The sequence below is a fragment of the Manis pentadactyla genome, chromosome 10 (assembly GCF_030020395.1).
Source record: "Manis pentadactyla isolate mManPen7 chromosome 10, mManPen7.hap1, whole genome shotgun sequence".
NCBI classification, from domain to species: domain Eukaryota; kingdom Metazoa; phylum Chordata; class Mammalia; order Pholidota; family Manidae; genus Manis; species Manis pentadactyla.
Genome location: NC_080028.1, coordinates 98,672,519 through 98,693,822, shown reverse-complemented (window position 1 = coordinate 98,693,822; position 21,304 = coordinate 98,672,519). Strand labels below are relative to the sequence as shown.

The 21,304-nt window shown below is 39.3% G+C and overlaps 1 protein-coding gene across 1 annotated transcript in view; it reads right to left on the bottom strand.

The window, feature by feature from the left end:
* BAIAP2L1 (BAR/IMD domain containing adaptor protein 2 like 1) overlaps positions 1 to 21,304 on the bottom strand; it is a 100,983-nt gene that overhangs the window by 63,292 nt on the left and 16,387 nt on the right. Inside the window, exons 2-3 of the mRNA XM_036897056.2 lie at positions 13,919 to 13,994; positions 9,588 to 9,674 (exon numbers count right to left, since the gene is read on the bottom strand). Coding sequence (XP_036752951.2) covers positions 9,588 to 9,674; positions 13,919 to 13,994 — 163 coding nt within the window. The remainder of the gene's footprint in view (positions 1 to 9,587; positions 9,675 to 13,918; positions 13,995 to 21,304) is intronic.

Below are 21,304 nucleotides of genomic sequence, written 5' to 3'. Positions count from 1 at the left end.
GTCTGTGCTTGTCTTTGGGGTTGAGGTGAGTCTCTTGTAAGCAGCATATAGATGGGTCTTGCTTTTTTATCCATTCTGTTACTCTGTGTCTTTTGATTGGTGCATTCAGCCCATTTATATTTAGGGTGATTATTGATAGGTATGTACTTATTGCCATTGCAGGCTTTAGATTCGTGGTTACCAAAGGTTCAAGGTTAGCTTCTTTACTATCTTACTGTCTAACTTAACTCACTTATTGAGCTGTTATAAACACTGTCTGGTGATTCTTTACTTCTTTCCCTTTTTATTCCTCCTCCTCCACTCTTTATATGTTGGATGTTTTATTCTGTGCTCTTTTGTGTTTCCTTTAACTGCTTTTGTGGGTAGTTGATTTTATTTTTTGCCTTTAGTTAGTATTTGGTTGGTCTTCTGTCTTTGCTGTGATTTTATTTTCTCTGGTGACATCTATCTAGTCTTAGGAGTGCTCCCATCTAGAGCGGTCCCTCTAAAATACCCTGTATAGGTGGTTTGTGGGAGGCAAATTCCCTCAACTTTTGCTTATCTGGGAATTGTTTAATCCCTCCTTCATATTTAAATGATAATTGTGCTGGATACAGTATTCTTGGTTCAAGGTCCTTCTGTTTCATTGCATTAAATATATCATGCCATTGTCTTCTGGCCTGTAAGGTTTCTGTTGAGAAGTCTGATGATTGCCTGATGGGTTTTCCTTTGTAGGTGACCTTTTTCCTCTCTCTAGCTGCCTTTAAAACTCTGTCCTTTTCCTTGATCTTTGCCAGTTTAATTATTATGTGTCTTGGTGTTGTCCTTCTTGGGTCCCTTCTGTTGGGAGTTCTGTGCACTTCCGTGGTCTGATCGATTATTTCCTCCCCCAGTTTGGGAAGTTTACAGCAATTATTTCTTCAAATACACTTTCTATCCCTTTTTCTCTGTCTTCTTCTTCTGGTACCCCTATAATGTGGATATTGTTCCTTTTAGATTGGTCACACAGTTCTCTTAATATTGTTTCATTCCTGGAGATCCTTTTATCTCCCTCTGCATCAGCTTTTCTGTATCAGCTTCTCTGTGTTCCTGTTCTCTGATTTCTATTCCATTAACGGCCTCTTGCACCTCATCAAGTCTGCTCTTAAGTCCTTCCAGAGATCGTTTCATTTCTGTAATCTCCTTCCGGACTTCATCCCTTAGCTCTTGCATATTTCTCTTAAGTTCCATCAGCATGGTTATGACCTTTATTTTGAATTCTTTTTCAGTGAGATTGGTTAGGTCTATCTCCCCAGATTCTTCTCAGGGGAGGATGTCTGGGTAGTCTGGTCTGGATCAAATTCTTCTGCCTTTTCTTGGCAATAGAGGTAGTTGTGGGGAGCTGGCGTGTGTGTTGGTTGGGAGAACGTCCCTTCTTGCTGGTGTGTGGCCTTTCTCTCCTGGGAGAACAGCGACCCCTAACGGCTTGTGCTGGGCAGCTGTGCGCAGATGGGGTGTCTGATTCTTGCCTGGCCGCTGTGGAAGAAGCTCTGCCCGGTTGCTGTGGGCATGGCCACTGCCTCTACGGTGGAATCACGCCAGAGGGGGAATGGCCGGGAGGCTGTTTATCACCGTGAGGGGCCTCTGACCTGCGCTGCTGCCCAGGGGGTTGGGGTGCCCGGAGTTCCCCGGGATCCCAGTTACTGGACTGATTGCGCCGGGGTGCTTCCATCTAGCTGTGGGGTCCCTGTCCCTTTAAGATTTTCAAAGGGCACTCGCTTTTCTTTGTCCCAGGGGCGCCAGCAGTGGGGACCCGCTCACAGGTCTTACTGTCCTGTTTCCTAGTATCCAGCACACCATGCACTGTGTGTCTGCGCTCCCAGTGCGGATGGCTAGGGCTGGGTATTCAGCAGTCCTGGGCTCCCTCTCCCTCCCCGCTCCAACTCCTCTCCTCCCGCCAGGAGCTGGGGTGAGGGGTGCTTGGGTCCCACCGGGCCGCAGCTTGTATCTTACCCCCTTCGCAAGGTGCTAGGTTCTCGCAGGAGTAGATGTAGTCTGGCTGTTGTCCTGTGTCTTCTGGTCTCTCTTTTAGGAATAGTTGTATTTGTTGTATTTTCAAAAATATATATGGTTTTGGGAGGAGATTTCCGCTGCTCTACTCATGTCGCCATCTTGGCTCCCAACAAGTGACTGAGTTCTTAATATTTTTGAAAAACAACTTTAAAGGTCATGGGACAATAACAATTCGTTATTAAGATGGTTTTGCATGGTTTTAATTTGCATGGTCATTTTTACAGTCCTGCACTACTATGCAAAAAGAGGGATGTCTGTACTTAAAATAGTGAGTGAAATGTGCCATTTCATAAATTAGAGAATAATAGAGTAACTGCAAAGATAGAAGGAAGGAAATAAAGGTAAGAGATTAATGAAACAGAAAACAAAGATACAGAAGAGAATTGAAAAATTGGTTCATGAATCATCAAAAAATGTATATTCTTACAAACGTATATTACCTACTTTATGGAAGAGATTAATGTCAATAAAAAATTGGTACTGTTTTTAGAATTCTCAAGTATTTGTGAATATATGAAGTGGCAGCAGAGAGGCATCTTTCTGGTCTTTGAAACTTTAGAATTCACAAGGCACAGTACCTCATTTCATCTTCAAACCACCCAGAAGGTGTGCCATCATCTCCTTTAGGCATGCCAACCTACTCATAAAGGTGAAGTGCTGCCTGGGGTAGCACAAGCTGACAGTGTCAAGGTGACAATGTGACCTTTACTGGGCACCTCTCAGATGTGGCAGGAGTTTCAGGAGAAAATAAAATTTGATGTGGCCTCTCTGTCCTGGGTCACACGACCTTTCCTGTGCTCCAGCTTGGGGTGAGGGAAGAAAGCTCTGTAACCCAGGCAGCACTGAAGCTGCCTACCATCCTCTCCAGGGTCACCAATTCCACAACTCTTGCTCTGTTTTACCTGGCTGCAGAGCATATGGCTAGGGACACAGGACCCAATGTGACTGCCCATGGAGGTTCTCTATCACCCCCATGCAGAAGGACGTGACTGCTGAGTTTACCCTTAGGGCCTATCAGCTACTCCATGAAACAATGTATGAAGTACCTAGTACATAGCAGGCACTTAATGAGACTTGAGTTTCTATACAAAGCACAGCAGTACGAAAGTCAAGCAATACTTGTAGGAAGATACACACACACACACACACACACACACACACACACAGATGTTACTTCTCTGTAATTTTTACCTTTAACCCTTAATGCCTGGCATTCATGGTCAGGACCCTAGTGAAACCACCCTTCCCAAGGGGACCAGCAACCTGTAATCACCATACCTGCCAGCCCCTCCCTGGCCTTTGCTGCTCTGATACTAATGATCCCATTTTGCTCTTGAAAAGGTCCAAGTCCTCCTCCTCTTCAGACCCCTTCTGGGTTTGCTCTTTCCTTTCCCTTTGCCTCAGTGAAGCACAGTCTAGTGCAGAGGTGAAGGACTCAGATTCTAAGGTGGGACCACCTCCGGACTGTGTTATCTAGGGCACACACTTCACCTTGGCATCTTACCTATAAAACAGACAGTGTAAGTACCTGCACAGGACTGTTGGGAGAATGAAAGGAGGTAATACGTGTCAGGGGCAGGGCATGGGCCTGGGCTTGGCAGACAGCAAGCACTCAATGTGTGCTGTTAGGTACATCATGTAAGAACATGCTCACGGGAAGAAAAGGCTGGAAAGTAATACAACAGTGATTAAAGTGGTTGTATTCAAGAGGTAAAACTGTGGATGATGTTTCTTCATTTTCTCTAGTCCTTCAGTTTTCAAAACTGAGGTTGTGAGACCGTGCAGATACATGCACAGAGAGGACGATGAGAGGAAAAAAGGGAGCGAGAGCAGAGGCAGGGACCATGCACCAGAGTTCATTATTATAAGATACACAAAGACTTGAAAAGAAAAACAAAAGGGCAGAAAAAAACAAAGACCACCCCCCCATATCCTTAATTCTTCCTCTGGGCTTGGAATCCCACTTTCCAAATAGGAATAGCCTGGGAATGATGGCTGTGATCTGGTGGAGGAAAAAGCAAGTAAGGACCCAGGAGAAACAACCATTATAAAGTTTGAAGTATACATGTAATAGTGAAACCACACACTCCATGTGGGAGAAAAAATGTTATTCCAGAGAGACATGCACAATGCAGAAGCGCTATGCTGCCCAAGACACAGCAAACTGAAGAATATTTGTGTAAGTCCTTACCTCTCATGGGAAGTTACTGAAACAAGCCATTTGATCCTAGAGCTGCCTGGCTTGGCGGTGACGTCAGGTGTCCTCCTGACAGCTATGCCCTCTCCCCCAACAGATATATTCCTTACCTAACCATGCTGGGGAAACCTCTCTGGCTACTGCGTCATGGGACATGAGAGGAGGAAAAGGTTTTCTCTTTTGTTAAAGGCACACCTGAGAAGAAATTCCACCTCCTGTTTTTGGATATAATGGAAGGAGGGAGGATGTGATGCCTAAAACTAGCAATGGCAGCCATCTTGGTACCATGAGATGTTAGGCTTAAGGAGGAGAAAGAGAAGGAACCTAGTTTCTTAGTAATGATTAACTAACCAGGAACCTGCTATTCCTGGCTTCCTTAAGTGGGAAAATAAACATCCTTATTGCTTAAATGACTATTAGTTGGTTATTTTGTTACTTTTGGGCAAAAGCATCTTAAATTATTCACGGAGCACTGGGTGGGCTAATGCTGAAAGAGGGTTATCTAAATGGAACAACCAACAGCTACGAATTGGAAATGATACTGCTGCGGCTCTGCCTTACTAACAGAGACCAACCCAGAAGACAAAAAGTAAATTAACATTCATAATATATTTGGCCAGGTTTTCCAAGTTGAATCCTTACTAAAAATTTCTATGACTTAAGTAAATATTTTACATAGAGGATATTTTCTTCACTCAACTCCTAAAGTACAAAAATATCAGAATAAATATAATAGAATTTTCATAGAAAAATATGAAATGAAAAAGGTTGTGTCCTATAGCAACACTAAAAAATATTTTAATTCAACACTGAAATGAAAATTACTCTGGTAATCAAAATTTTAAGAATTATAAGGATTCTTCATTATCCTTTTCCTTCCAGACGAAAATTTTTAAACAGAAATTTTTTTAATTATAGAAATTCTTTTGGTGGGAAAACAAAGGTTTTTCAGAAACAAGATAAAATAAATGAAAACTTTAAAATGATTCATGATCATCACATACCCTTTTAGTTTTTTACCTGACGGAATCTACAACATAAGTTTCAAAATAAGTTATGAATACCAATACCAAAAGTCAGTAACTAGACAATAAAGTCTTCCTGAAAAATGAGAAAAACACCATCTACCTTAGGTCTCTTTTTTCTATGAATTGTCTACTACTCTTCCACACAGGGAATTTAAACAGACAGAAAGTAGTATTTTAGTTTACATTTTAACAAAAAAATAAAAAATGAAGCAAATTTTAAAAAGTTAATTATTAGGCCTCCAAAACCAACTCTAAGACAGCACTTCATCACGGAATTGCTACAAATAAGTTGAAAACTGATAACTAGATGAAATAGTAAATATAAACAAAAGGTCAACTTGAAACAAAAATAAAACACAGCAAAAGTTACTTCCATTCCCTCTAAATAACACACCTATCTAGATGAAAGAAACTCTACCATTGCAACATACTTTCCTTACTTGAAACTGAAGTTTTAAGCCAGTGTTTATAACAACACTGGTTGCTGTGGAAACAGTTGATCCAGCATTACCAAACTCACAGCTGAATAAAGTAAGGTGTGGAAAAGAAGTCTTATTTAAACAGTGGCAAGTACCATAAAACATTAAAAAGGTAAAATGAGTGATGGCAAATCAGAGCACCATATGTTTGAATGTAAAAGTCATAACATTTTTATCCCGATGCCTGACACAAATAGGAGGTTTCTTTCTTATTTAGTCCTATTTTTGGAACCCTACAATCATCTCAATCATCCCTCAAATGTCCTAAGTTTTACAATCTGCTTCTGTCTATATAACACAGTGTGTATTTTATCAAACTGATCTTGCTTAGGACAGAGTTACTAAACTTCAGACTTTGCCAGAACATGCAGAAGTTATGGCACCAATAGAACACAAGTCAGGGTTTTGAAAATGTTCTGCATGTAACTGATTCTATTAAGTATAGCAGTACTGACTTATACAGCATCACTTCAGGCTGAGGTTTTGTGTACAGGTTTCAAGACTCTTTCATAAACTCTTCCAGTAAAGGCACAGCTCATTTTATTGTACTTCATTTAATAAAGCTTCACAAATACTGCGTTTTTCACAAATTGAAACTTTGTGGCAACCCTGCTTACCAGCACCATTTTTCCAACAGCATTTGCTCACTTTATGTTTCTGCATCACATTTTGGTAATTCACCCAATGTTTCCAACTTTTTCGTTATTATTATATTTGTTAAGGTAATCATATATTTACTACAAATATATGATAAATCATTACAAATATTATATTTGTAATCGGTGATCTTTGATGTTATTTTGGAACTCTTTTGGGGGCACCACAAACTGCGCCCATATAAGATGGTGAACTTAATTGATAAATGATGTACTTTGCTCCCCTGACCGGCCATTCCCCATCCCTCTCCCCTTTGGGACATAACAGTATTCAAAGTAGGCCAGTTAATAATTCAACAATGGTCTCTAAGTGTCCAAGTGAAAGCAAGAGTCGTACTTCTCTCCCTTTAGATCAAAAGCTAGAATTGATTAAATTTAGTGAGGAAGGCAATGTCAAAAGCTAAGAAAGGTTGAAAGCTAGGCCTCTTGCACCAGACAGCCAAGCTGTGAATGTAAAGGAAAAGTTCTTGAAGGAAATTAAAGCTGTGAACACATGAATGATAGAAAAGTCAAACAGCCTTACTGCTCATGTGGAGAAAGTTTTGGTGTCTGGATAGAAGATCAAACCAGCCACAACACTCCCTTAAGCCAAAGCCTAATGCAGAGCAAGGCCCTATCTCTCTTTAATTCTATGAAGGCTGAGAGAGGGGAGGAAACTACAGAGGAAAAGCTTGAAGCTAGCAGAGGTTAATTCACAAGGTTTAAGGAAAGAAGCTGTCTCCATAATACAGATATGTAAGGGAAGCAGCAAGTGCTGATGCAGAAACTGCAGCAAGTTATCCAGAAGATCTGGTTGAGTGGATCAATAAAGGTGACGACACTAAACAACAGATTTTCAATGTAGATGAAACAACCTTATGTTGGGAGAAGATGCCATCTAGAACTTTTGCAGCTGGAGAGAAGTCAATGCCTGGCTTCAAAGGACAGGCTGACTCTCTTGTTGGGAACTAATGCCTGCCACTTGTGACTAAGTTAAAGAGGTGCTCACTTACCATTCCAAAAACGCTAGGGCCCCTAAGCATTATGCCAAAATCTACTCTGCCTGTGCTCTACAAACTCAACAACAAAGCCTACATGACAAAACATCTCTTTACAACATGGTTTACTGAATATTTTAAGCCCATTGCTGAGACCTACTGCTCAGTAAAAAGATTTTGTTCTAAATATTACTGCCCATGACAGTGCCCCTGGTCACTCAAGATCTCTGATAGGGGTGAGCAGGTTAATGCTGTTTTCGTGCCTGCTAACACAATACCCTAGTCTGCAGCCCACAGGTCAAGGAATCATTTTGACTTTCAAGTCTTATTTAAGAAATACATTTCATAAAGCTAAAGCTGCCATAGATAGTGATTCCTCTGATGGATCTGCGCAAAGTCAATTGAAAACCTTTTGGAAAGGATTCACCATTCTAGAAGCCATTAAGAACATTCGTGATTCATGGGAAGAATGGTAAGAGGTCAAAATATCAGCACTACCTAGAGTTTGGAAGAAGTTGATTCCAACCCTCATGGGTGACTTTGAGGGGTTCAAGACTCCAGTGGAGGAAGTAACTGCAGATATGGTGGAAATAGCAAGAGAACTAGAAATTAGCAGTGGAGTCTAAAGAATTGCTGCAATCTCATGATAAAATTTGAATGGATGAGGAGTTGCTGAGCAAAGAGATAGAATCTACTCCTGGTGAAGATGCTGTGAAGATTGTTGACAACAAAGGATTTAGAATTTAACAAACTTGGTTAATAAATCAGTGGCAGGGTTTGAGAGGACTGACTCCAATTTTGAAAAAGTTCTATTGTGTGTAAAATGCTATTAAACAGCATTACACGTTACAGAGAAATTGTCTGTGAAAGGAACAATCGATGTGACAAACCCCATCTTATTTTAAGAAATTCCCACAGCCACCCCAACCTTCAGCACCACCACCCTGATCAGTCAGTAGCCATCAACATCGAAACAAGACCCTCAACCAGCAAAGATTACAGCTCGTTGGGAGTTCTGATGGTGGTTAGCATTTTTTTAGCAATAAAGTATTTTTTAAATTAAGTTGTGTACAATATCTTCACACATAATGCTATTACTGGACACCAGTATAGTGAAAGCATAACTTTTACATTCACTGGGAAACCAAAACATTCATTTGACTTGCTTTCTTGCAATACTGGCTTTACTGCAGTGGTCTGAAACCAAACAGCAGTATTTCTGAAGCATGCTTGTACAAACACTGTCAGAGAATGTTAATGAGCACCCAGGTCCACTTCATACCCTTGTAGCTTGGCCGCCAACCCCAGTACTATCATCACATTCTGAATTTGTTCCTCCACTTTTATACATCAGTTAAAAGTTTTCCAAGCAATCTTGAAAACCCTCAAGACACTTTTTACAGAAACAGTGTAACTTTTTGAACCTTAAGTGTATGCTCCTAGGCTCCGTCTTTGCTTCCCTTTCTGCTTTTTAATTGGAAATGGACAACACTTTAAACGCACACACTTTAATCAGTCTTTTCCTCTGGTTTTCTGAACCTTTCAAATTATGACAAACATTCTGAAATCAGAAATTTTACCCTTTGTAAAACACAACATACTTAACAAGTTTTTTAAATTATGTGTGTGTGGCTATTAAAAAAATAAAACCCTTAGGAGATAGTAAGGAAACCAGCTCTCTGAATAGCAACACAGATTCCCTCTGCAGCTGGCAGTGCCAAGGGCGGGGCTGCCCTCTGCATGTGCACAGGAGATCAATTCATAGCTAGCAGAACTGGAAAAATCACAACTGAGAGCAGTGGTGGAGGCAGTGAGAGCCAAGAGCAGAACGTAAAGGAGTCTGACTTTCTGTGAGGTTAGTTACAGGAACACTCCAGCCAGGGTCAGGAGGCTCGGCACACCACTCTCCTTTGGTTAAGAATGTAGGTCAAGCTCCCTGGGCTCTGGCCTTCAGAGACTCAAAAGGAAGGGCTAGGACCCAAGTCTCAGAGACAGAAGCCCAATTCCTAGGGAGCAAGAGGCTGGCCACTGGCCTTCATCTATACCGGAACGTGATGTGAACTCATTCATTCCAGAAGTGAACAAACTGGAGCACTGGGCTAGCTCTCCTTTCTCTTCCAAATGTGGGCCACTTCATGTGTTCTTATGAGGGCTCACGGGATGAAAGGCCCCAGAACCATGGCTCAAGTTAGGTTATACATGACAGACAGTCAGCTCACCCAGTTCTGTCGACACGGGGGAACTGGTGGCAATCTCACCAACCTTGGCCACTCCATCGTAGTAGGCTTTTCCTGCCAGGATCATAGCTAGATGGGGAAGGTAACACACAAAGTCATGACTTAGACAAAGAAAGTGACACAGAAGTTTTCTTCTAAACATCCTTTGGTTCCTTCTGGCTGCAGCAAATATGGCTCTCAGAAAGCAGGGCTTATGCTTGATCGCTGTCCAGGGGCAGAGGTCCCTCTGGAGGCTTCCATCCACTGGATAGTCTCTTGGGATCCTCACTCAGACCAGCCATGGGAACCTGCAGCAGCAGGTGTTGGAAGTCCAGAAAAGGCCTTGCATGCTCCTGATGCTAGTTCCAGAATGTAAGTGTTCCTAACATCAGATGAGGGCTGGAAACACATCTACTCCAGCAAGAAATCTTTTCTGAGCTGGTTTTGCTACAACAGTACAGGACAGCAACATTATTAGTTCGGACTTTTGTGGGGTGGCCTAGGAACCTTGTCCTTCAATGGCATATTTACTTTTTCTATTGAAAAAAACATTCTGACACTAACAATAACATACCTGTTGCCAAGGGGAAAAAAAAAATCTATGAAGTTTGAAAAACATTATCATTCCAAAAAACAATAGGATTATCTGAAGAATAACTGAATGCTCTAACTTTTTTCTTCTTCCTTTTTGGCTGAGACAAAGAAAACTTTTCTTTTTTGTGGGAGGAGGATGTTGGAGAGAGGAGTCAAGGATGAGAGAGACCTAGTTTGAATTCTACCTTTACTTCTAATGACTGACCTCCTTGGGCAAGTTATCCTTTCTGAAATAAAGGATGGTCACCTATAAAATGTCTTAATAGCCTAAGCACTCAATAAACAGAAGCTGCTAATATCAATCCCTTCTCTCACTTTACAAAAAGGTAGGTTTGGAGAGACTGACATTATATAACAAGCAAGGTTTTCAAAAAGACCTATCTATTTAGTGTGATTCTGGAGAAAATATTTTATTTTATTTTACTCAAAGTCTGGCTCTGGAGAACACAGAAGTTTGGAGTTAAAAGAGCCCTCAGGAATCTCTTTGGGATTCCTTTTCTTTCACTGCAAAAAAAACCAGAGGCCACACCAGTTGCCTTGCCCCAGTTTATAATGGGTTTTGTCTTTAAAAGGTGGATTAAGAAAGGCGCTAGTATAAAAGAGTGTGTGTGAGGGATGTCACAGAATGAGTAAGTGTACAAAGTCCAGCTGAAGATACTGCAGACCAGAAAAGGAGTATTTTCATGGAAAATTAATCTATTTTAATAAAAGTTATGGCTTTTACTATATATGTATACAAATTTAGGAAGTGTAATGCTGTGCTAAAGTTACGCCATATGACTGAGGATAACCTTAAAGTATAATTATAAAAGAGAGAAATAACAAGTAGCATTTAAGTAGACTTTCTAAGCCATTAATTAAGTTAATCTACCCGACAGTGTTAAGACATGGGAAGGTGATGTCATCATCCTGTTTCGTGAAGGGGAGTGGAGATATTCTGGGATGTGCCCAAGGTCAATGGGGAATCACAGGCAGGGTACACAACTCTGACTAAGGGACTCCATTTCCTCAGTTCTAACTTATGGTGCTTTTTGACTGTTTGGTCTCAGCTAGAACTGAAAAAAGAGATGACTCCACCTAAAAACAAGGTTGGTAGCCAATAAGCTGTCAAGTTAATATATGTGATATTTTAGGGTACTGATAAGCTGAAAAGCAAACTAGTGGAAGAATATCACACAGGATTACATAATATTTAAACAAAAATTTTGGTTTGTACCCACACATTAAATTGAAAATTTTTCATTAACTGTTAACTTATGTTTAAAACTATTTAACCTTGCCAAATCTCATAAGATACCCTTGCTTTTATGATAAGGTTGAATTAACTTTTAAAATTATATAATTTATTTCAGAAGTAATAAAGGATAAAACAGTATTTTCATAATTTTGTCTCCCTTTGTGAACACATTAAGAGATATTTCTACCACGTATTATTTTAAGGAATGAAGCATATTCATTCTATTTCAGTGGTTAACCAGCTATTTCATTATTCTGATCTACATACTTCTACCAGATAATTTTTCCTTAAAATATGATTTTATTAGGTTATAGTTCTGCTCAAAAACTTTCAAAGGCCTCCCACTGCCCACAGGGTAAGCCCACACTCCAGAGTTCATGACAGATTTTCACAGTAATGGCCTTCAGCAAGTCACACCTTTCAAAATCCCCAGCCTGTGTAGCCCACTATACATTGAGGGTGTGGCTTGGCCATGTGACTTGCTTTGGCCAATGGAATACCAGCAAGCCTAACTTCCAAAGGGACTTGTACTGGTGGAACAGTCCAGCTCCCAGCCCAGACCAGGTCCTAGCTGATTGCAGCTTCCAGAGTGAGCCCTAGGGGTCCTGGGAACTACTCTGCCTTTACAGGACCAAGAAACTATTGTTTTAAGCCTCCAATTTTAAGGGCAATTGTTACACAGCAATAGATACCTGGCATTGCATTCAAGTGCATTAATCTGAACTAATTACACTTTATATCTTACTATTCAACAAAAGCTTCTCACCTGCCAGTGTGGACCCCAGGACTTGGCTTGGATGTTGTCTTTTCTGAAGTACCTGAAGCACTGCTATGCAGCATAAGCCAACTGAAACCTAACATCTCTCAGCTGGCTCAGCTCTTACAAGGCCTCCTGCCTGCTCCATTCCCCATCAACCTCCACTGCTCAAATTCTTGTGACGTGGCTCATCCTGTGCCTGTTTTCCTGGGTTATAACCTGCTGGCTGCATATCTGGCATCCTCAACTATACTACAAATTCTTACCAAGGACTTCAAAATTTATCTAAATTTCTCAATGGCTTCAGCAAAAGCCAGATGGCCAGAAATTCCAGAAATACTGTATGAAATGCAGAATAATCTCCAGGAGGTGTTAAAGTGGGAAGAGCCCTTTGGGGAGAAGTCTTGTTAGCAGGAGACTAAACTGTAGGCAGCTCACCCAGTCACCTTGTAAAACTGCCGCAGAGGTAGCAAATGCTAGAAAGAAAAAAAACCATTGCAGGTCATGGGGACTTCCTTCACAGGGACATCTAAAGCATGGCTTTTCTGCCTTGTGATGAAACAGACATCAAGGGAGAGTCAGCTGTGCATGACTTCCAAAACAAGGCTCCTGGTCTTTGAAGGAGGGAGGGGGGTATCCACACAAGTCCCTGATACTGCTGAAGGGCTGGGGAGGAAAATCCCAGGCTTGCTGCATTTCTTGACATGGAAGATGTCTGACAAACGCACAGGGATCCAGAAGAAATTAAGTTTACTTTTCCAGGGACTACAACAATGGGCACCTGTCATCCAAAGTCTAGACAGCACACCCCCTTTCCTGTGGCATGTTCATGCTGAGGGTGTATAAGGCCAAAGATTTATTTTCAAAATACCAACTGAGGGAAGACATAAGTGGGACATGGTGAAAGAGAAATAGAAGATATGTAAAGACACAAAACTTGACCTACCATTAAATTTTTTACTATTACTTGGATGTTCTCAGTGAACCAGGGTAGAGGGTGAAACTGGGATCTGTACTTGCTACATAGGGTGAATTGTTTTGACTTTGTTCGAATTTGGTGATTGTTAGCATCTCAAGTTTTTATGATGATCATTAATAACATTCACCTTTTATTAGGGAAATGCATGTGCAGATATATGCCAGCTTCCTCAAATGAAACCTCTTCAAACTAGCCAACAACTCTGGTTCACAAAGACAGACAAAAGCCAATGCTCGAATTCATTTTAAAGGAAGCACTCATTTTGAAATGAGAATCTAAGGTCAACCTTTAACTTAGATGCCTTTCCACTCCGGCTAAAAATTTTATTTCTCATGTCACTATTGAAAGTGATAAACCCAAAGGCAAGAAATTCTTCTATATAAATTAAAGGAGAATAATTCCTATGATGCAAGACACTAACAAATACTTTAAATACACATTTTATGTATGTTCTTAGTTTACAAAGAATTTGGTTTCAAAAGTAGAAAACATTGTTCATGATAATGATATAAAAGATTGAACCATGTCAAAAAGATTTAATAATTAAATACCTTACTTACAGTAGCTCATTATTCTGTTTACTCATTTCAAATACACTAATATCCTACCACTGCAAAGTTCTGTAGATTAAATCACTATAAATAATTTCTACCAATTTAAAGATATTTTAAAAATTCAGTATTAAGCATTAAAAAATAGGTAAAATATTGACCGAACAGCTTTTATATGTGCTCTATATTTATAAACTTAGAAAAAAGAAGACTTACCATTAACAGCTTTTTCATAATTTTTTCCTAGGTTTATTAAATTTCGTAGTCCAGGATTGAACTGTTCCATAACATTCTGACAAACAAATAAAACAAACAAATTAATAAAATAAGCAAGCAGTAGATCAAGTAATCTTTAGATTTTGTCACTGCATAGACTGGGATGTCTATGTATGCTTGATAGCATAGCCTATAAAGTCATGAATATTTATTTAAAAATGATGAAGAACATGTATTTCCTTACTGATGGAACAGGGTGCTCCAGTGCGTTTGTGACCCTGGCAGCTCTCCAGTTGCCCAACAACTGCCTAGAACCTACTGTACATGCATCAAGTAGTAGAAGAGCCCATCTCTACAAAGCACACCCTGCAGAAGTTGTGGGCCAAGGAGCTAATGCTTCCTTTGGGTTTACATAAGTTAATGGTTGACATTCTCATGTTAAGAAACAGGAACTTGATCGGAACTTAATTACAGGAGCAATGTTTTGGCTATACACAGAACAAAAATTTCCAAGAGATTTTGTTTTTCCTATACCTACTTAATTGGGGAGGGTATTAGGGTGGGTGTTACTGATGGCTCTAGGACACAGGCCAGCCTGGAACCTTCTTTCTAGGTGGTCACTGGCATTTTCTTTCCAAGTGATTGGTCTATCCATTAAGTACTTTTGGAGTAACTAGATGGAAAGACATGATTTCCCTCATGGATTCCATGATGCCATACCTCTGTAGATGTCATGGTTTTCATTTTTAAAAGTGTCATTTCCATATTATTATAAAGCCATAAACATAGAGACAAATGTTATGACAAGCATAAGACAGGTGATTATTTAGAATATTGGTCTTCATTTAACATAGGAAATCATTCCTCTGGGGCTCTGACTGCTTGACTCAGAACACATGGCTCAGTATATTTGTTCTGCTTACAAACAAGGAACATCACACAATACTAATCATTCCAGATAAACCACTCCAGTCTCTACCCACCTCGCAAAACATGTACACTGTTTGTAGAGAACCAGGCAATAAAATGAATGAAAAGCCACGCAACAAAGGGCTGACACTTGACACATATGTTCCCTGGGATAAAAAGGTTCTCCATCATGAGTGAGTAGAGAACATAGTAACTTCTATTTTATCAAACTGTGATAAGGGCTTATCCTGGAAAACCACCTCATGCCTCAATCGTACCCCCCTACCCTCTGCCTGCCCCTAGCCTTACTCCCAAGAGCACTTTCACCTAAGCTGTTAATCTTGTTTTCCTACCATAATTTTGAATATTATTTTGATTTCTCAATTTTGGACAATCCCTACTGGTTTTCTACTACAGTAGATGAGGATTTAGTTCTCCATGCCACCTCACTTTCCCTTTGTCAATCCTTCCTATAAAATTAAATATCAATTTCCTGGTAAGCCAATCATCAAGATTTATTATGACTTTGTAAATATTGGTCAGTACAATGCAAGGAATGTACCAATGCTTACATTTCCTTTCTTAATACAGCCTTTTTGTTTCTCCTGGGATTAAAAATTGTCTTATCCCTACCCCAGCCTCAATGTTTAGTTTTCTATGTATCTGTCTTGGATTTTTCCACATGCTCCATCAGATCTAGTAGAAGCCTATCAATATTATTTTTCAAGTGCACAAAGTTGTCAGTTAATCTTCCATTCCATTTTTTTCCCCAGAACTTCCTCCAAGGACTCTCTGTCCTCTTGCTCAGTCTAGCCTGACTGACCCTGCCATACTGTTGCCCTTGCATGTCCCTTTCTGGTTCCCTGTATTAGAGCTCTCATTAACTAGATTTCATATCTTCCTCTTCATTTATTTCTATTTATTGGAGATTATTCTCCAAGAATGACCTTAGAAATGATGCATTAAAATTAAGTCCCCATATGTCTCAAATTGTTTTTACCTTGTGGTATTTTGCTGGGTACAGTATTAGAGATTGAAAGTGATTTCCCTTAGAATTTTAAAGATATTGCCCCACTATCTTTAATACCCATTTTTGCTATAATTTTGTTACCCAGTTTTGGTGAGAGGCCAGCCATTTCTTCTTCCTTTGTATATGACTGTTGGCAAAGTGTGGGGAATAACTGTTCATTTCTCTCTATTTCTGTTTTTTGAAACAACATAATAGTCTGTCTCAGTGTGATAACTTCATTTATTTTACTGGGCTGTCAACAGACCCTATCCATATAGAAAATAATGTACTATGTTCTGTTGATTGAAATCATATTATGTTCTATATACCTATATAGAGAATTAGTTTTGAAAAATGTTCCTGTTTTGTTTCTTGTCTCTTCATTCTTTCTGAATCTCTGATGAGGATTTTAGATACCCTGGATTTATTTACTAATCATTTAATCTTTTTTCTCATATTTTCCACTTTTTGTTCTACATCTGATAGATACCCTCAACTTTACATTCCAACTTTTCTATTATGTTCAAAAATTTTTTATATCATAATTTTAATTTGGGCTCTTTTAAATTTTTCATTATTCCTTCTGAAAAGCATCCTGTTCTTGTTTTATCGATACAATATCTCTAATATGATTAAAATGTAGTTTTATCTCCTGATTATTTCTTCTCATTGTTTGGTATCCACCTGTCTTTTGCATTGGAGGCTTTCCTCATATGTCTGGTGATTCGTGATCTTCAGTTCATATTTAGGAGTGAAGCCCTAAAATGATGTCTAGAAGCCTGTGGGTGTTAAAGTGTATACAAGGTGGTTGTTTACTAGTAGGCTTCATTCGGAGTGACTGAACAGCAAGTTAACTATAGAGAAACTGGCCATGTGACAGTAACTAGGGGATACTAAGTCTCTCCAGAGAAGTTTCTACTTTCCTATTATTGGGCAGGGGGAGGGGCAATCACCAGGTGGTCAGCTTTCCCAGTCAGGAAGGGGGTTGGGAATCCCATAGTTTACTGAGACAAGTTTTAGTGAATTTCTTTTTTCAATACTGAGCTTTACTCCCTCTACCCTTGGCTGGTGTTCCCAAATTGAGAGCTCCTCTGATTTCATGTATCCTGAGATTAAATTTCAGTCTGTCAGGCAGTGGGAGTTGCTGGTAGTAGTGGTGTAGTAGCTGGGGTAGGAAAAGGAACCTGGCAGTTTAACCACCTTGCAAAACTCCTACTCTAGCCTTGGGTGTCCCCTCTGTCCCCCTATTTTTTGGGGCCTGCTCCTCAGCCCTTGAGATTGTCTGGGATGAATGGCTCAGTTCTCATCAGTATTCCCCTCTGCAGGTTCTTTAGGTTCTCTTAAGGCAGCTGCTATTCCTCTGTCCATTTTCTACACCCCTAAATTCTTTAGACCTTTTGTCAACAGATATTTCCTTTTTCAGGTCTCTACACTATAGATTTACAGGTTGTGTTATTTTTAGTTCCTCTGCCATCATTTTAATGCATTCTCAGAAGAAAAACACATGAGTCAATCTGCCATGTTTAACTGGAAGTCCACTGTATTATTGGAGCCAGTCAGCTGTTTCAGACTCATGTACAAACAGTGTGGCCATGAAGCCCCAAAGCCAATGCTGACTCCTCTATCACTCTCTGCAAGATGGTAAAACTCAGTACCTGATCATGGGGACCTGTAGCCACAGCTGCTATTTCTATCATCTTTGTTTAATTCCTTTGTTTTGTTTTTAAGCTTTTTATTTTGAAATCATTTAAAATTCACAAGTTGTAAAAATTGTACAGAGAGTTCCCATAAATGCTTGCCCCAGTGACTTACATAACAATAATGCACTATCAAATCCAGGAAACTGACATTGGTACCCTACTAACTAAAGACTTTATTTCGATTTGCCAGTTTTTAGATCACTTATTTAGGGGAGAGGGTGTGTGCACTGTTTCCAAGAAATTTTACCACATGTACAGATTTGTATAACCACCATCCCAACTATAATACAGAACTGTTCTGTCAGGTAGCTAGGCAGATATGAGCAGGTCCTGCCCTGTCCCAGACAAGGTCCTCGCCCTTTCCACCTACCCCCTTGTCACCAGATGGCAGAATACACCCCAAACCCCTCCTGTTTATGGTTCAGTCTCCTGTCTTATCAGGGCCAAACAAGATGTAAAAAGTCCGACGTTTCCAGACCACCAACACAGGTTGGCCACAGGTGCACTAAGACCCAGGAGGTGGCCTGGAGTTACCTCGGGGTTCATTTTACCATAATTATAATAAATTTACATTGCATTACACCTCCCCTTATCCCACCTGCCTACCTGGGTTTCACTTGGGTACTTATGGATTAGCACCTATGCACCAGGGAAAAGGTTATATAACCTGAAACTGTCAATCAACATGTCAATTAAATGATGTAAGACACAGGGAAGGACTTTCCACCATTTTAAAAACCAACCCCAACCCTAATAGTGGAGCTGCTTCTGGTTTCCAGACAGCTTGCTCTCCACCCTTCTTGAGAATGTATTTTTACTTTGCTTAATAAACTCCTACCACTTAACACTGTTTTAAGTCTGTCTTTTGATTGAATTCCTTCGAAAACACAACCAGCAACAGGTCCAATAACACAAAAATCTCCCTCATCTACCCCTTTATGGCCATACCTTCCCCACAAGTCCTAACTCCTGGCAACCACTGATCTCCATCATTATAATTTTGTCACTGTGAGGATGTTATATAAATAGGGTCATACAGTATGTAACCTTTTGAAACTGGCTTTTTCACTTAGCACAGCAACATTAAAAACCATCCAAGTTGTTGTGCGTATCAACAGTTTATTATTTGTTTTTTTGCTAGTAGTATTTCATAGTATAGATGTATCACAATTCATTTACCCATTTACCCTCTGAACATTTGGGTTGTTTCACTTTTTGGTAATTACAAATGCATTTGATACAATCACACATAGGTTTCTGTGTGACTATTAGTGTTCCTATCTCTACGATAAACACCTGGGAGTTCAAATGCTGCGTCATACGACAGGTGTATGTTTAACTTTACAAGAAATTGCCAAACTATTTTCCAGAGTGGCTGTACCATTTTGCATTCCCATCAACAATGTATGATTTCAATAATTTAAAAAATCTAATAACTTCATTAGAAAATGGTTATTTTTTAATAAAAATATAAAATTATTTTTCAAATATCTCATATAAAATTCTTACAATAATCTTGAGACCAAGTCTAGATAGTGAGAATATAAATTCTAGTAGAAGGAAAGAACTATTTTTAAAATATCACTTAAAATCCTTATAATAATCTTATGAGGCTGTCTGGATGGTATGAATATAAGGAAATACACTGTTAACTAATCCTGTCCTCTAGCATATAGACAGTCACAAAAAAGAGCCCACATCTGTGTTCTTTCTTAAGATTATTCTTAACTCATCCAAATAAGGCAGAAATACATGATTTCTTGATATAGTTCTTAAAATGTTTACATATAACTCCTATCTCAAAATATCAAAAATATATTAATGAGAACCTCCAAAGTTAACACCAAGCATAAACCACTATCTGAATGACTCTACTAGAAAAAAAAAATTAAGACTTGAGACTACAATCAGCTTCAGAGAAAACGATACAGTAGTTTTTAAGCTTGAAAGTTGAACATATACTTCACTTCTTCATTATTTGGGTTTAGCTACAGAAATCATTCCCCCTGGAAATTCTGGCCTCCTTGAGCAGTGGAAAACCAACCCATTTTTACACTGGGCTCTTGGCCATTAATCTAGTTATTTTAGCTGAAGTACATGTATTTTTAAACCCAGGAACAAAAAGCAGTGCAGCCTTTGTATTCCACGATTTGTAATATTTTAGTGGCAGGAAGGTCCTTGTGAACTGGATGGGCCCTCATTTTGGAGAGGGAAGGGCAGCAGTTGGGTCAAAGGTCATGCATCAAGGCCTGTTAAGACCTGAATTGCTTATAGAGTTTAGAGAGAATCATTAGTAATAGTGAACAAATTCATTTTCAGTTTGGCACTCAGAATAAAAGGCTTAAGATACCAGGTATAAAAACAAAATAAATTATAAAATATTAATGGTCCACGAGGCACTATTTTGTTACAATCAATAACAAAAGCTTAGTATGTATCCCACCAGTTTACTGCCTGGCAAGGAGGATACTCTGCCAAACCAGTTTCAGCCAGAATGAGTCTGATTTCCACTCAGAGAAGAATATGGATAGCTAGGCTAAAATAATGGCAATATCTCTGCTCTACCTGTGCTGAGTCTCATAAGAAGCGGGGTTGGTTCTATCACAAAAGCTCAGCAGCACTGGAGAATTAGAGGTGGGCTATTCCAAATAAAATGTTAAGGAACAGCCCACTCAGAATCTACTGGCACTTTCCACCAGATTTCTAGCTGGTCCATGTACTTCATGCATTTCCTATGCCTCCTGTAGAGTTACAGATCATAATTTTAAAACAAATGATACATAATCTTATAATGGCTTTAACTTCCTCACTAGTTAGATTTCTCTTTCATTTTTGAAAAATTATTACCTTTACCAACATGGGACTATAGACTATGAAACAAATACTATTATTACTGGCCAGATACTTTGACTGTGCTGACTTCAAAATTCTAAGAATTAGTTTCTCTTTCCATTTCTTTTTCCACTTCTCTACATGACCCAGAAAAAATTATTTGATATTTCAGAACTTTATTTTTCTCAGTTGAAAAATATGGGTAATATTCACACTGAAGTAAGTTTTAAAGGTGATTTAAGGATCTCTAATGAGGTAGGGAATTTTAAAAACTTGATTCAGGTAATGTTTTTTTTTGAGAGGGCATCTCTCATATTTATTGATCAAATGGTTGTTAACAACAATAAAATTCTGTATAGGAGACTCAATGCACAATCATTAATCAACCCCAAGCCTAATTCTCAACAGTCTCCAATCTTCTGAAGCATAACGAACAAGTTCTTACATGGTGAACAGTTCAAGGGCAGTCATATCACAGAAACTTTCAGTTTTGATCATGCATCATTAACTATAAACAATCAAGTCAGATATGATTATTCATTTGATTTTTATACTTGATTTATATGTGAATCCCACATTTCTCCCTTATTATTATTATTATTTTTTAAATAAAATGCTGAAGTGGTAGGTAGATGCAAGATAAAGGTAGAAAACATAATTTAGTGCTGTAAGAGGGCAAATGTAGATGATCAGGTCTGTGCCTATAGACTAAGTATTAATCCAAGCTAGACAAGGGCAACAAAACATCCACGGATGCAGAAGATTTCTCTCAAAACAGGGGGGGTGAGGTTCTAAGCCTCACCTCTGTTGATCCCCAATTTCTCACCTGATGGCCCCCCTGTGACTGTGCCTGTCTTAGGTTGTTCCTCCCTTGAGGAATCTTACCCCTCTCTGGCTCAGGTAATGTTTATATCCTTGACATTTTTGATATTATTC